Source organism: Aquarana catesbeiana, linkage group LG05 (assembly GCF_042186555.1).
Source record: "Aquarana catesbeiana isolate 2022-GZ linkage group LG05, ASM4218655v1, whole genome shotgun sequence".
Taxonomy (NCBI): Eukaryota; Metazoa; Chordata; class Amphibia; order Anura; family Ranidae; genus Aquarana; species Aquarana catesbeiana.
In genome coordinates this window covers 496052283-496070176 of record NC_133328.1, presented here as the reverse complement: position 1 = coordinate 496070176, position 17894 = coordinate 496052283, and the positions used below count along the sequence as shown (strand labels likewise).

At 40.8% G+C, this 17894-nt stretch overlaps 1 protein-coding gene across 1 annotated transcript in view; it reads right to left on the bottom strand.

The window, feature by feature from the left end:
• The window catches only part of ASXL3 (ASXL transcriptional regulator 3), a 217442-nt gene that overhangs the window by 44875 nt on the left and 154673 nt on the right, over positions 1-17894 (bottom strand). Inside the window, exons 7-9 of the mRNA XM_073631540.1 lie at positions 16495-16612; positions 15077-15196; positions 4107-4270 (exon numbers count right to left, since the gene is read on the bottom strand). Coding sequence (XP_073487641.1) covers positions 4107-4270; positions 15077-15196; positions 16495-16612 — 402 coding nt within the window. The remainder of the gene's footprint in view (positions 1-4106; positions 4271-15076; positions 15197-16494; positions 16613-17894) is intronic.

The window sequence follows — 17894 nt, the reverse complement described above, 5'->3', positions numbered from 1 at the left end:
CCTGCAATCAATATGTTATTAATGTACACAGAAAACAAAATCAATCAATAACACTTGTAGTAATATACACAAATCGGCCATAACATTATGACCACATACCATGACCTGTGGTCCAGTTCTGAGGCACAAGTACCCATTGTAGTTGCTTTTGGCTGTGGACACAGATCGGCATGAGCACCCCGATCAGTCTATGGCTACGCAGCCCCATACGCAGAAAACTTCAATGCACTGTGTGTTCTGACACCATCGGAACCAGCATGAACTTTTTCATAAATTTGAGCTACAGTAGCTCTTCCATTGCACTGGACTACACAGGCCAGCCTTTGCTCCCCACGTGCATCAATGAGCCTTGGCGCCCCATGACCCTGTCACTGGTTTTCCTTCCTTAGACCACTTTGGGTAGGTTCCGATCACTGCAGACTGGGAACATCCCACAAGAGCTGCAGTTTTGGAGTCATCACTTGCCCATATGGAAGGGGAATGAATGTCTGAAGCAAAGGTGTACAACATGTGCATAGTTATTATCTAGGATGGCTTTCAGACATAGAATACCGTTTCTGTATAGATCTACCTTATTCAAAGCCCAAGAAAATTAGTTATAGAGAGTCATACAATTGGGTCAAAACTAAACAAAGTAAAGTACAACTAGTTAAGAGAAAACCAATGGACTTTCAGGGTACAGGTTTGTACCTTAATATCAATGCTAAGGCTTACTAGACAGGAGCACTTTTATGTCCCCTTCAAACCAATGTGAAGCAGTATTCTGCACATTGGTATGTGGTATTTAGTGCGTTACCATGCTTTGTATAAAGAAACATTTTTTTCTCTGTGACATAAGTGATTGTATGTAAGAAACTTTTTACCTTTATTTTATTAAATTATGTTGGTAGATTTATTTACTGATCTTTACAGCTCATCACACTGGTGGCAACTGTCTAGCAATGGAAGTTCCATATCCAAGACTTCCGTGAGGAAGTACATATATAAATACAAAAATGTTGAAAATTATTAACAATTAAATTATGAAAAGTACATGGGTCAACACATGTATGTATGAATCAAACATGAGTGTCCATATGTGATATTTGCGAATAAAAATAAGTGTCCATATATAGTAACAGAAAATAAAAATGTGAAGTAATGATCTGAAAAACAGTCCAAGACAGACCCCTTGGATGAATCCAACCAGAGTCAATGGTGTACAAAATATAAGTGACAACCCATACAGTATCCGCAAATACCCAATAATTGCGCTTACCGCAAGGCAAGCGTACACCAGCCTGTATCACGTCTTGGGTTGGAGAATCCAGATGGTGCTCTTAGACTGTATACATCGTAGCTGAAAAGATGCAATGAGGACACCAAACTTCCATCACAAGGCAAGCCAACAACAGCTTGTGTTCAGTATTGGTTAACCACACCACACTACGTGATCCACCACCAGGCAAATAATGTACTTACCGCAAGGCAACCCAACCACAGCTTATGTTCAATAGCAGTATGAGAGATCCATTGGCGTTCTGGACTACTTGCGGCAGGAACCGGGGGATACAGCAGAGACTCCAAAATGACATCTCACAAGCATGTAAATAAAAAGGAACTGGCCATAGTGTAATACTGATAATAACGATTTAATAGATAAAGGTAGAAAACTCACATGAGTATGTAAAAATACAGCAAACAGCCAGCCGACATAGCGAGCACCCGTCCACACTGAAAATGGCGATGACGTCAGAGCGTCAACCTCCCGACGTACGTTTCACCACAAATGGCGTCGTCTGGGGAACGGGCGACGCTCTAAATAGTGTACAGCCAAACCACGCCTCCGAGTCCAGAACGCCAATGGATCTCTCATACTGCTATTGAACATAAGCTGTGGTAAGCGCAATTATTGGGTATTTGCGGATACTGTATGGGTTGTCACTCATATTTTGTACACCATTGACTCTGGTTGGATTCATCCTAGGGGTCTTTCTTGGACTGTTTTTCAGATCATTACTTCACATTTTTATTTTCTGTTACTATATATGGACACTTATTTTTATTCGCAAATATCACATATGGACACTCATGTTTGATTCATACATACATGTGTTGACCCATGTACTTTTCATAATTTAATTGTTAATAATTTTCAACATTTTTGTATTTATATATGTACTTCCTCACGGAAGTCTTGGAGATTGTTTCACGTGTTTCACTTATATTTAGCGCGGTTATTTCCTTTTTATTAGTTATTTTAGTGCACATCTCACTGTTTAACTGCTGCTTTTTGGGGGGGTATTTTCTATAGGTAGCGCAGTATTTTTTTTTTTTTTGTGTTTTCTCCAATGGAAGTTCCATGTCTAGCAAGGTAACTGCCCTGCTCTACTTTCTATATGGCAAAATATATTCTCCGTGCTCATAGTTACATAGTAGGTGAGGTTGAAAAAAGACACAAGTCCATCAAGTCCAACCTATGTGTGATTATGTGTCAGTATTTCATTACATATCCCTGTATGTTGCGGTCATTCAGGTGATTATCTAATAGTTTCTTGAAGCTTTCAATGCTCCCCGCTGAGACCACCGCCTGTGGAAGGGAATTCCACATCCTTGCCGCTCTTACAGTAAAGAACCCTCTACGTAGTTTAAGGTTAAACCTCTTTTCTTCTAATTGTAATGAGTGGCCACGAGTCTTATTAAACTCTCTTCTGCGAAAAAGTTTTATCCCTACTGTGGGGTCACCAGTACAGTATTTGTAAATTGAAATCATATCCCCTCTCAAGCGTCTCTTCTCCAGAGAGAATAAGTTCACTGCTCGCAACCTTTCCTCATAACTAAGATCCTCCAGACCCTTTATTAGCTTTGTTGCCCTTCTTTGTACTCGCTCCATTTCCAGTACATCCCTCCTGAGGACTGGTGCCCAGAACTGGACAGCATACTCCAGGTGCGGCCGGACCAGAGTCTTGTAGAGCGGGAGAATTATCGTTTTATCTCTGGAGTTGATCCCCCTTTTAATGCATGCCAATATTCTGTTTGCTTTATTAGCAGCAGCTTGGCATTGCATGCCATTGCTGAGCCTATCATCTACTAGGACCCCCAGGTCCTTTTCCATCCTAGATTCCCCCAGAGGTTCTCCCCCCAGTGTATAGATTGCATTCATATTTTTGCCACCCAAATGCATTATTTTACAGTTTTCTACATTGAACCTCATTTGCCATGTAGTCGCCCACCCCATTAATTTGTTCAGGTCTTTTTGCAAGGTTTCCACATCCTGCGCAGAAGTTATCGCCCTGCTTAGCTTAGTATCGTCTGCAAATACAGAGATTGAACTGTTTATCCCATCCTCCAGGTCGTTTATAAACAAATTAAATAGGATTGGTCCCAGCACAGAACCCTGGGGAACCCCACTACCCACCCCTGACTATTCTGAGTACTCCCCATTTATAGGCAATTGGAAATAATATAGAAGGCCCTACCAGCTTAAAAAGGACCAGTACTATTGTCGCTAAAGAAATAAAAAAATGACTGCAATACAAGCAGCACCACCAGATGCTCAAGTTTACTGTCAGTAGTAGTTTATAATAGTGTTTTAAAAAGAAATAAAAATGTGTTCACTACACAGCACCTTTGCAGTCAGCAATAGAGGCAACACAATTAAATAATTCTTGGAATATGATCAACGTTTTGGTCTTTAACACTTACTTAGAATCTGTTATCTGAAGTCCAAATGAAAATGTACTCTATCTGAAGTGCATTCACTGCACAAGCAGTTTTCCATCCTTATGTTTTCTTTGTTACTTACAAAGCCTTCATAGCATGTACTAGAAAGAATTCAAGTAAATCAACCTTGAGATGCCAAGTAATTGTTACGATCAATATATCTGGTGCGTTTTTGTTGTTCTCACTGCGATAGCTGATCCGAGTAGATCAGGAAAGAGAGCTTCTACAAGTATTTTCAGTCATTGTTACCGCTCTGTTCAACAGAATATTGAAGGAAGGGGCTGACAGTAAAGAGTCCACAGTCTACCTCACACAATTTGCAGCTTTAAAAATGGTTTGTCTATGAAATGCAAAATAAAAAAATAAAAGACAGATAGTGTTGTTATGCAAGTAGAAGGACTCACCTGTCTATCTACTTCCGGGAGTAAGAGAAGGAGATACTGCTGAAAATGCTGAGGTAAAGATGCAAATGTATGCTTGTTTATTAAAGCCCTCAAGTTAGTGTTCACTAAAATTGATCCTGGAGTTTCAATATCAATGTCTTCTGCTTTGGTCCATTTCAAGTGCCCTGGCGTATGAAAAACAAAGTTAATAAGACTAATTACTGCAAGACACATGTATTAGTAGTTTTAAAACGTAGCTCTAATAGGCTTAACCACTTCGCATCCAGGCCATTTCTGACACTTCGCTCCTACATGTCAAAAATCATCATTTCTTTGCTATAAAATTACATAGAACCCCCAAACATTATATATGTTTTTTTAGCAGAGACCCTAGAGAATACAATGGCGGTCATTGCAACTTTTTATCTTGCACGGTATTTGCGCAGCAATTTTTAAAACGCGTTTTTTAAAAAAAAAAAAAAAAAAAAAAAAAACAGTTTCATGCTTTAAAAAAAAACAAAACAGCAAAGTTAGCCAAATTTTTTTGCATTGTGTGAAAGATGAAGTTACGCTGAGTAAATAGATACCTAACATGTCACGCTTCAAAATTGCACACACTCGTGGAATGGCGCCAAACTTTGGTACTTAAAAATCCCCATAGGCGACGCTTTAAAATTTTTTACTGGTTACATGTTTTGAGTTACAGAGAAGGTCTAGGGCCAAAATTATTGCGTTCGCGGCGATACCTCACGTGTGGTTTGAACACCGTTTTCATATGTGGGTGGGACTTACGTATGCGTTCGCTTCTGCGTGCGAGCTCACGGGGACAGGGGCGCTTTAAAAATTTTTTTTTTTTTTTTATTGTTAATTTTACTTAAAGGGGTTGTAAAGGTAAAAATTTTTTCACCTTAATGCATTCTATGCATTAAGGTGAAAAAACTTTTGACAGTACCGCCGCCCCAGCCCCCCCCGTTTTACTTACCTGACGCCTCGAATCTTCGCTCCTCGTCCTCGTCAGCTTCATTGCAGCTCAGCCTGGTCGCTGATTGGCTGCAGTGGATGGATTGAAAGCAGCGCAGCCATTGGCTCGCGCTGCTGTCAATCACATCCGATGACGCGGCGCGCCGGGGGGCGGGGCCGAGTGATACAGCGAGCGGCTATAGCCGCCGGCTGTATCACGGGAGCGCGCCCGCAAGCACTCACCACCGTGCGAGGGAGCTCGCATGAAGGTGGTAAATGCTTGCGGGGAGGAGCTGAAACAGCCGCCGAGGGACCCCAGAAGACCAGGTTCGGGGCCACTCTGTGCAGAACGAGCTGCACAGTGAAGGTAAGTATAACATGTTTGTTATTTTAAAAAAAAAAAAAAACATCTTTACAACCCCTTTAAAATTTTTTATTTTGACACTTTTTAAAAAAAATTTTTTTTGATCACTTTTATTCCTATTACAAGGAATGTAAACATCCCTTGTAATAGGAATATGACATGACAGGTGCTCTTAATAGTGAGATATGGGGTCAATAAGACCTCACATCTCACCACTAGGCTGGGAAGCCTAGAATAAAAAAAAAAAAAAAAAAAAACGACCATCGCTTCCCAGCCGAAGCGGCGCCATTTTTTTTAATGCAGAGGCCGGGCGTGACGTCATAACATCACGCCTGGCCTCCGAACGATCATAGAGACTCCGGCGACCATCTGGTCCGCCGGAAATCTCTATGATCTACATCCGGCGCCGGCGGATCCGCTATCCGACTCACCGATCGCTGAGGTGAGTCGGTAGAAGCACCGGAGGGTGGCGGGAGGGGGGGGCGTCCCCTCTCGCCGCCCGTAAGAATGATCAAGCGGCGGAACAGCCGCTATGATCATTCTTGTGGTGTACGGAATCGCCGGCTGAAAATGCCGGTATCTGAATGATGTCTGTAGCCTCAGGCATCATTCAGATATAACCCCTGAAAGTCGAGGCCGTCATATGAGGACGTCAAGAGGTTAAAGGAATGGTGCAATCAGTCATTAAGAGGAAATAGTTTTTTTTTACCTCATTTTCAGAAGGATAGTACTCATTTTGCGCTCATTACAGACAATACAGAGTCTAATGCCATTTCTTAAATCTTTACATTCAGCTTTGTATGGGTCAGCAAATTTCTGTAACTGCCCCCATCTCAGCTATAGTGGACCTACAGCCAATTAACTGGATTACTGAAATGAAACATGGAATATTTATTATGGGAAAGAAAGTGATTTTACAGGAAGATATAACTGATATTATTTGATAACATAATGGTATGTAAATACTGCCTTATCAAGCTGTTTGAACTAAATCGGTTAATACTGGTTGCAGAAGTCTCAGAATTTGCGCTGCTGTGCCTTTTGAACAGGTTCAGGTCATTTATGGAGATTTTTGAGTACCTTCGTTTTTTGCGTTATCACGGGTGCACACAATTTTAAGACTTAGCATGTTTGGTATTTATTTACCAAATGCAAGCCCTTTAGATTTTACAAAAAAAAAAAAATGGGTATTATATTGTGTGTGTTTGCACCAAAATTAATTTGATTATATTTTTCCTGATAATTTGATAAACAGTCGCACAAATATCAAGCGACACAAAAATCTGCAACTATCATCTTTTTATTCTACAGAGTCTCTGCTTTCAGAAAATGTATAATGATCTAAGGGTTTAAGTAATTTTATGGCCAAGAATTTGTATTTTTATGTGTTTACAAAATTTTAAAAAATTGCCCTAGTGTCGAAGTGGTTAGGCCCATACCGCCAGCACCTCACGGCTCTCAAAGAGGTTTCTGATGCCAGGACGTGGGACAGGGTTTCTGATCAAGTCACCGCCGTGATTGACTGTCACAGTGGTCACATAATCAGAAAGCTCCTGATCGCAAGTAGAGATCGGGAGCTTTCCATCAGCTGCCGGTAACTGTGCTGGGAGCGAGCAGGGCGTGCGCTCTTGGCACAGCTTTGTTTACATTCTGCTACTCATATATGCGGCCACATGTATGCATGCTGCCAGCATGAAGAGGTTAAGATATAAAATCCTGCACTTCACACATAAATATTTTATCAGTAAACACTATTAAAAACACAGTGTCAATATTCTTTTCCTTGATATAAGACCACTATTACACTTTAATAAATTCTGCTATTTCAAATCTCTAAAATAGCATATGGCTGTGGAGATTGTATCTTTTGTGCCTGTCCTATGTTAAGCATCTTTTGGTCAATTTGCAAATTGCATGCCATTTAACAGACATATTCAATACCACAGACTCCCTTTTAGCAATTATAACAAAATATATAAAAATGTATGTAAAAGTGCTTAGTTCTCTGTCACTGAAGCTTACTGCACCCTTAGACTAGGTACACATAGTGACAATCTCTGAAAAGCAGTCTGCGGTGGAATGCTTTTCAGAGTACGGTAGAGCAGCAGCTTCCAGGGCTTCAGAAATTGATAATGCCACCTCCTAGAGGTCTGTTGTTTTTTTTTTTCCTTTTTGCCAATAGGCGATTTTGCAGAACCAACTAGCCACAACTGCAAGCAAGGCGTTCCATTTACATTGATTTTAATGGGCTAGTCTGATAGGTGATGCCTCCTGTCAAACTCAACAAGCAGAGTTAAATTTGCAAAGTATTGCAGCCAGGGCATGTGTACAATCCCCTCCTCGTTGCCTTATTAAGGTTTTGCTGGTGGTCAAGAGGCAGTAAAAACCCAGTCAAACTGTCCATTTTTACCGCCTGAGAGAACAAGGCCTGGGGTTTTTGTCAAAAATATTAAATCTGTCAACAATATTAAATACATGAAAGACATAATTTCTGCTTTGATAATTGTGATTCCACAAAAACCTGGTTCTACAGAAATTAATTTGTAGAATCAAAAGAATATAAATTTCTTCTTCACTGGTGAGAAGACCATACCTCTCTCCTTCCTCAATTTTGCAGGATGGATCTAATGTAGGTGCCTTTTTTCCCCCCTTTTCCGTCTTTATGGCTCCCATATATAAGTTTAAGTTTATTTACCCAAAATATATATGTTTTTTTCTGCTATACAAATTTTTCTTTTTATAGAACAGAAGGTGGCAAGTAGCCAGGAGACTCTGACTAAACCAACTTATAGGTCTTAAGCTTCATGCTGCCATAAACCTGGGACAGAAGCATGATAGTTTTACTCTGTTACCCTAGTAACACATAGTAGCACGTCTGGTGCATTGATTGTTTAACCACTTCGCATCTAGGCCAATTCTAAAACTTCGCTCCTACATGTCAAAAATCATAATTTCTTTGCTACAAAATTACATAGAACCCCCAAACATTATATATATTTTTTTAGCAGAGACCCTAGAGAATACAATGGCGGTCATTGCAACTTTTTATCTTGCACGGTATTTGCGCAGCAATTTTTCAAACGCGTTTTTAAAAAAAAAAAAAAAACAGCAAAGTTAGCCAAATTTTTTTGCATAGTGTGAAAGATGAAGTTCTGCTGAGTAAATAGATACCTAACATGCCACGCTTCAAAATTGCACACGCTCGTGGAATGGCGCCAAACTTTGGTACTTAAAAATCCCCATAGGCGACGCTTTAAAATTTTTTACTGGTTACATGTTTTGAATTACAGAGGAGGTCTAGGGCCAAAATGATTGCTCTCGCTCTAACGTTTGCGGCGATACCTCACATGTGTGGTTTGAACACCGTTTTCATATGTGGGTGGGACTTACGTATATGTTCGCTTCTGCGTGCAAGCTCACGGGGACAGGGGCGCTTTAAAATTTTTTTTTTTTTTACTTATTGTTAATTTTTCTTAAAATTTTTTATTTTGACACTTTTTAAAAAAAAATGGTTTTTGATCACTTTTATTCCTATTACAAGGAATGTAAACATCCCTTGTAATAGGAATATGACATGATCGGTCCTCTTTACAGTGAGATGTGGGGTCAATAAGACCCCACATCTCACCTCTAGGCTGGGAAGCCTAAAAATAAAATAAATAAATAAATAAATAAATAAAAAAAGATCACCGCTTCCCAGCCGAGGCGGCGCCGTTTTTTTGAATGCAGAGGCCGGGCGTGACGTCATAACATCGTGCCCGGCCTCCGAACGATCATAGAGACTCCGGCGACCATCTGGTCCACCGGAAATCTCTATGATCTACATCCGGCGCCGGCGGATCCGCTCTCCGACTCACCGATCGCTGAGGTGAGACGGTAGAAGCACCGGAGGGCGGCGGGAGGGGGGGGGACGTCCCCTTTCGCCGCCTGTAAGAACGATCAAGTGGTGGAACAGCCGCTATGATCATTCTTATGGTGTACGGAATCGCTGGCTGAAAATGCCGGTATCTGAATGATGTCTGTAGACTCAGGCATCCTTTAGATATAACCCCGGAAAGTCGAGGCCGTTATATGACGGCCTAACGATATGAAGTGGTTAATGATGTTAAATCTGTACATGTCTTTTCAAGATGTAGGTTTAATTAGCAATTTGTCATGTACCTACTGTTCTTGTTTTAAAAAAAGGTTTATTTTTTTGAAACCTATATTAGCCTGTGAACACATATTTGGTATAATTATTTATTTACAGTAAGCTCCCAAAACATTTTTATAAAATTAAGGTGCAACTCCACCCACAGCTGATTTATATACGCTGCAGCTTTCAACAGTACCTGTGGCCTTTTTCTGTCACTTTTGGTTCAATTGCTCCCCATGAGAGTCTGTCTTAGTAGTTATTTTTTTCTGTGAGCCATGGGTGCATCCTTCCACTCCCCCTCTTTCTATATTCTTGTACAGTATGGTTCGTCCCCTATCAGTACTACAGCATGGGATTAATCAAATCCCTCTACTGAATGCAATGCTTGTTCACAATACGACCGATTTGAAGCATGTGCTACTGTCCTGTGACATGTAGTGATTGATCGCTAGTAACTTAAAGCTTGTATAACTGCATGATTATAAATTACCTGTGTGCTCCCAGCCATATTATCACCTGAAGAGTTAGGCAGAGGCAGCAAGGCATTCAAAAAAATGGGGGGGGGGGGGGGGGGGGTCTATACAAATAGCTAGAACACTAAAGTGAGAACACTAAAATTATCCTGCCTTCCGAGCACCCCCCTTCCCAGCATTGCCCCACCCCCGCTCCCTCATTATAGGATTTGATGGAGAGCAGCCCAAGTCAATGGCAGCCGCTGCTATAAATCTGCCCTGTAAGGAAGGAGAGAGCTGAAAGAGCCACTGCTCTTGGGCACAGATGTGGATCAAGATCAGACTCGGGTACATAATAGGGGGTGGGGGGATCCTGCAGCACAGAAGTGTTTTTATCTTATTGCAGAGAATGCATTAAGGTAAAAATCCTTAACCACTTCAATACAGGGCATTTTCACCCCCTTCCTGCTCAAGCCAATTTTCAGCTTTCAGCGCTGTCGCATTTTGAATAACAATTGCGCAGTCATGCAACACTGTACCCAAATTAAATTTTTATCATTTTTCCCCACTAATAGAGCTTTCTTTTGGTGGTATTTGATCACCCCTGCGGTTTTTATCTCTTGCGCTATAAACAAAACAATAGTGACAAGTTTGAAAAAAAAACACAATATTTTTTACTTTTTGTTATAATAAATATCCACATTTAAAAAAAAAAAAAAAAATTTTTCCTCGATTTAGGCCGATATGTATTCTTCTACATATTTTTGGTAAAAAATATCGCAATAAGCGTATATTTATTGGTTTGCGCAAAAGTTATAGCGTCTACAAAAAAAGGGGCTAGATTTATAGCATTTTTATTTTTTACTAGTAATGGCGGCGATCTTCGATTTTTTTATCGTGACTGCGATATTGCGGCGGACACATCGAACACTTTTGACACATTTTTGGGACCATTCACATTTATACAGTGATCCGTGCTATAAAAATGCATTGATTACTGTATAAATGTGACTGCCAATGAAGGGGTTAACCAGGAGGGGGCGCTGTAGGGGTTAATTATGTTCCTAAGGAGTGATTCTAACTGTGGGGGGAGGGGACTCACAAGGAGAGGAGACTGATCGGTGTTCCTCTGTACAAGGAACGCACCATTGGTCTCCTCTCCTCTGACAGGACGTGGATCTGTGTGTTTACACACACAGATCCACGGTCCTGCTCAGTTACCAGGCAATCGCGGGTGCCCGGCGGACATCGCGGCCACCGGGCACACGCACCGGGACCCGAGTGACGCGGCGGGCGCGCCTCCTGGAGGGCCTGGAAGTCCATTAGGTCATATGATGGCGGCCCAGGATAACAGCTGCACCATTCCGCCGTCATATGACGGTGGGCAGGCAGCAAGTGGCTAAAGTGGTTCTTTTTTTTTTTCTTCTGTTTTTTTTCTTGCTACTTCAGCGTACTCTAATTGGGAAACTTAAATCACCCAACTGGCTCATTATTATACCAATTCTTTGTCACATCATTGTAGCTTAGTATATGCACTGATAAATTTAATACAAACATGCCTTCCCCAAGGGTAACTGTCCGGGATACCCAATCTAGAGCCCCAACTACCCCCGCACTCCCTCCCACCACCCCCTATCCCACCTCTGCATATTTGCCCTACAAGAAAACCTTTAAATTCTTCTACCACCATAGTAAAGCTATATTCTCAATACCTCAGCAAAACTCCAGGATCTTTTAAACTCCCTCCAGCACGCCCACTTCGCTCTAAACCCTTCATTGTTGTTTTCAAAATTTGTTCTCAATCGCTCCATTTTAAATGTCTCCTCAACAGAATCTATCCAATCCCATATTGATGGACTTTCCTCCTCTTGCCATTTCTTAGGGATGAGTTTTTTGGCAGTATTTAGCAAATGTGGCATCAATGACTCCTTGTATTGCTTCAAGTCTCCCCCTGCTCCGTGAAACAATACTACCCACGGATCTTCCTCTATTTCTTTTTTAGTTATTTCTTTAATGTAGTAAATAATCTTTTTCCAATTTTTTTTGATTTTGGGGCAAACCCACTATAGGTGAACCATTGTCCCTACTTCCCCGCAACCCCGCCAACAGTTAGCTGATTTACCCTTTTGGTATTTGCTAATTTTGTCAGGGGTTGCGTACCATCTCTTTAAGCATTTATAGTTCATTTCCGTGGTTTTGGTGTTAACCGCTGAGCTATGTGTCAAGGTCAGTATTTTTCCAATGCTAATCTTATCTCTATGTGACCCCAAATCCTGTTCCCATCTCTTGATGTATGGCGGCATCTCCATCTCGTTCCCCCTCAGCAAGAGTTTATATAACTTAGATATCGTGTTTTTTGCTCTGTCAATGCAACACAGCCTTTCCAGCGGGGTCAACTCTTCCCCAGATCTAATGGGGTGAGGATGACTTTGAATAAAGTGACTCAACTGGAGGTACCGCCATTCATCAATTGACTCAAACTTGTCTTACATACACACAGTGACACAAAGCTGTCGGAAAATCCAATCGTTCTGAACGCGGTGACGTAAAACCCGTACATCGGGACTATAAACGGAGCAGTAGCCAATAGCTTTTGTCTCTTAATTCATTCTGAGCATGCGTGGCACTTTGTGCGTTGGATTTGTGTACACACGATCGGAATTTCCGACAACGGATTTTGTTGTCGGAAAATTTTATAGCAAGCTCTCAAACTTTGTGTGTCGGAAATTCCGATGGAAAATGTGTGATGGAGCCCACACACGGTCGGAATTTCCGACAAGGTCCTATCACACATTTTCCGTCGGAAAATCCGACCATGTGTACAGCATAAGAGTGTATTAATTTTCCCTTTTTAATTATATCTCTTAACTGTATTGTGTTTTTTTTCCCCCCATTGCCTTTTCCCCTGGTGCAAAAAAATCGTTATCTTTTAACCCAATTAGTGGCGAGTTATATTTCCCATTTAATTGTTTGTACGTTTTGTCCCAGATTTTTAAAACATTTTGTGTAAGTGAGGGTGTGTTTACATCAATCGTTCTGTACTGTGGTGGATTCAAAATGATATTTCCTAGTTGTGCCCTACTAAGTGCTTTTTCAATCTTAACCCATCTTTTTTCATTCTTTTCCTTGACCCATTCCACTACTCTGGACAGCACAATTGCATTATAGTAATTGTGGGTGTCTGGTACCGATAGGACCCCTCTTTTCTTTTCCTGTCTTAGGGTTGCAAAAGAGACTCTCGGTTTTCTATATTTCCATATTGAATTCATGATTATTGATTTTAGTTCTTTTAAATAAGATGGGGGCAGGGACAGTGGCAACATCTGAAACTTATATGTAATCTTTGGTAGGAGGACCATCTTTATAATATTTATACGACCTATCCATGATATAGGCCTCCCTACTATTTTATTACATTCAGTTCTAATTTTGTCTAACAATGTTATAAAATTTATTTTATATATCTTATTCATGGTGTTAGCTAGCTTGATTCCCAAATAATTCAGTTCCTTCCTCCAGGCAAACTTGAATTCCGTTTTCAGTGTTAGCTCTGCTGTCTTGCTTAAACTTATATTGAGATTTCTGATTTTGCTAAGTTGATTCTAAAGTTGGATATCTCCCCATAATATTTCAAAGCGTTTAATAAATTGGGTATTGTGATCCGCGGGTAAGAGACAAAAAACATTACGTCATCCGCAAATGCTGCAAGTTTATGTTCCTCCTCTCCAATCTTGAATCCATTTATATCAGGGTTCGTTCGTACCGATGCCAGTAATGGTTCCAGGGATAGCACAAACAAGAGTGGGGATAGAGGACATCCCTGCCTTGTCCCTTTTTTCATCTCGAAGGATGAGGACAGTGAACCATTTATTCTTATAGTTGCTGTTGGGTGCTGGTATAGAGTTTTGATCCACTGGATCATTCTTGGGCCAATTCCCATGATTTCCAGGGTCTGTATCATGAGCCCCCAGTCTACCCTGTCAAAGGCCTCTGTACAAAGAACACACCATCGGTCTCCTCTCCTCTGACAGGACGTGGATCTGTGTGTTTACACACACAGATCCATGGTCCTGCTCAGTTACCAGGCAATCGCGGGTGCCCGGCGGATATCTCGGTCGCCAAGCACGTGCACCGGAACCCGAGTGATGCGGCAGGCGCGCTCCCTGGAGGGCCTGGAAGGCTGTTACGTCATAGGACGGCGGCCCCGGATAACAGCTGCACCATTCCGCCGTCATATGACGGTGGGCGGGCAGCAAGTGGTTAAAGTGGTTCTAAAGCCTTAAGATTTTTTAACTTAATTCATGCTCTGCATTAAGTTAAAAGACCTTCTGTGTCCAGGATCCCCACCCCTCCAGCCCCCTTATACTTACCAGAGTGCGTCTCTCTCCACTCTCTCCCTCCTTACAGGGCAGATTGATAGCAGCCGGAGCCAATGGCAATGCTCGGGGGGGGGGGGGTTGTGCTCAGAAGGCAGGAGGAGCAAGGAATGCTGGTGGGGACCCAAGAAGAGGAGGATTGGGGCTGCTCTGTGCAAAACCATCACACAGCGCAAGTAAGTATAATGTGTTTGTTATTTTTTAAAAGTTAAAGGTTTAGAACCACTTTAAAGTCAAAATTACTTTGTTAAAAATTTGAAGCTGTGGAATAGGTATACTCAGTGCTGGATTAAATGACACTGCAATGCTTAGACATATATACAATACATACAAGCGGATTTGTTAAACTTTTTGAAGCTCCGTAAATGTATTAGTACAAAGCCTATAAAGGGGTCCACACAGCCAAGGCTCAGTTACCCCAGTAAAATCAGCAAGGAGAAAGACAACAGTTCCCTATCATTCCTTATAAAGGTGATTATTACTTTAACTGTTATAGGCTTCTGGAGTTGTCACAAGATACAAAATGTGTGCAGCAATATTTTCTGTAAAATAAAAAGATAAATGGCAATCACAAAGTATATATTACAAATTTTAGTAGGACAACACGATTTTCAGGTCTTTCTTTTACTTGCACTGTCACAGTGACGTAATGTGGAGGCTAGATAGTAATGTTGAATAAGAAGGCATGCATTACCATCACTTACCTAAACCTGATTTTTTAAGCCGTTTCAAGTGCTGGCTTATTTGTTTGCCAGGGGGTGATTTTTGCCCTTGCTTGGTTTCCTTATCAGAACTGTCTGCTTCACCGTTTTTTGATTCAGACCCTTGGGGAGGAGGAAAGAAAATGCAAATTCAAATTTATATGGCTCTTATAGGTACACAAAGAGGTCATCTTGGTATTGTCTATTATTTGGTCCAAACGATCATTTTTTTAATGTTTAAATCCCTTTCTTTCAGTACACTACAGACAAGAGAGACAAGAGGATGTGAAATCGGATAAAATAACATAATCAATAACTTGCAGAGAGTGTTACAATAGATAAGAGAAATTGTGTCCAGCTAATGCATTGCTTTGAAGACTATCCCCACAGAGGATGTTCTTGCTCCTGGTATTATCCTTGTTAAGCCAGTAGAACAGTTATCCCCTTCCGATCACTGTCATTAACTTCAGTGCCGTTTACACACATACAGTCATGACTTGAGGAGCAGCATTGGAATTCGTGGCATACATGTTACCATCCTTATAGTGTACTTTATTTATTTATTTATAAATTAATAGTTATTAGTTATAAAAGAAGGAAAAAAAAGGATAGGGAAACAGTTTCTGCAAAAAATGTGTCTTGCATCTAATCTCAAAAATCAAAACTGTACCATTCTACCTTTAAAAAAAATTACATTTTTTTACTCATGTGAAGCAAGAACAGTAAATTATGATTAAATACTTATAGGACACAATATAAAAAGGCAGTCACTATAGCCATTTGAAGAAAAACACTACAGTGGTAAAAAAAACTTTAAGCAATCAGATATAATGCTATAAAGTAACAGGTAAAAATACAGGTGGAATATAAAAACATATTTACTTTTCCATATATGGAATACAAAAACAACACTGTGTGTAGCCATGCTTGCATAACGATGAAAAAAGGAAGAAATAGAGAAAAATAATATTGTGATAGCTAGGTGTACATAGTGAATAAACTCCAGCCTAATATCAGTCAGCAACAAGTACAAATACACACATGGTGTATTTGTTAAGGTTCTCAAAGGCAAACACACAAAATAACAGTGTGTAACTGAGCTCTATTTGCAGGCATTTAGCGCCAGCATGTGGTCCGGTATTACATTTCTTCAACCAGCCTACAATGATTGGATTCCTGTATCTTTCTGCTGCAGCCGGACTGTTATGTTATGTGTTCTGAATTCTAATGTATACTTATGCATGTATAGGTGTGAGCCAATATGTACAAATAACTATCTGTGAATTTTAGAAAACTAGGAAAACAGCAGCAGATCTGCCTTATTATTCAGCTCCCCCCTTATCTCACCACCCTCCCCCCCCTTCCATAAAGCTTTAGCGAGTGGATTTTCACATGAAATGTGTAGTCTGTTTCATCTTTACCTGAAGGTGAATCTGACTGCTCATCAGACACCTTTAAAGGCGTCAGGACAACACGAGGGACAGTCTTGTTTACCATCATAGAGACCCCATTTCTTCTTTTCTGCTGCTGCCTCAAAGCCTAAACAAAGGAAAGAATACAGTGTTAGGTTTACCAGCAATACCAGCCGGCACAATATCAAAACAAGCATTCAATCACCAGCACATTAGCTGTATTCACAGCATACTGTCTCTGTCTGTTTTACAGGTGCCAGCCCTCATGAACGATACACTGCTCGACCCTAGACAAAGCAAAACGAAAACTTGGACTTCCAAACACAATCAGACGGCACCTAACTGCATTACTGTCACAGCTCATCACAACAAAGGCATCTGTAGCTGACTGTACTACCTCCAGTTCACCACACCATGATTTTCAAGTCAAATACACAGCGTTAAGTGTTAACAAAAAAAAAAAAAAAAAAGCAGGCTGGAGACCAGTTTGTATATGGCTGCACATCTCTCGCAGGTGCTTCTGCTTCGCTATCCTGCTCAGTCAATCAAGTTAAACAGAGAGAGTGTCATCAGTATGTACAGCATGTAAGGACTACAGTATTGATGCACTTGCTCAGCCGTGTGGAGTGCTGCACAAAAATCACTGAACAAGGCAGGAATCGTTTATTTCAGGGAAGGAATCGCTCCCAGCCTTGGAACACTTGCAGCTCTTGCAGGGCTTCTGTCTGCTTTTGCTTTGGGGATTAACCTTCAAGCTACCAACAGGAGATGATTGGAAAAATCCACCATTTGAAAGGGGGGGGGATAGATTCTTCTCGCCAACAACGAATGACAAAGCACGAAATTGCTACAGATGAGCTAATGTTTTCTAAAGATCTGTTCATTATCCATAACAGGCCAAGAGCTCAATCACTCAAGTGCTCTTTGTTTGTGTTTCTAAGGATACAATTGTAAAAGATTACTAATTCAAGGCAATGTATGACAAGTCAGTTAATTTTTGTTTGTATTTTCCCCAGCAAGCTGTTTTTAACTGAAAAGCGCAAATCAACAGAGATGAACACATCAGCAAATAAACTGACAGGACGATCGCAGCATGGAAAGAAATATTTAAATGACACAACGGACTGCTCAAGTGTGTAACGTTATAAAACCATCAACACATAACAGCACATTTTACGCATAGTTATGCACATTAAGTCTGCTACTCATGTTTTTCAAAATTACCCAACTGTTACCAATATAATCCATGCTTACAAGACAAATTATTCATGCCCTTCAATAGCAGCTCTTTATAAAACAGGCATTTATTGCTGCTTCCATTCCTTCTCAATTTGGGAGGGGAACGCGGGCCAATAACAGTGTATTATGAACCCTTGAGGGTGGTTCAAAAAAGAAGGGGAAAAAAGGCA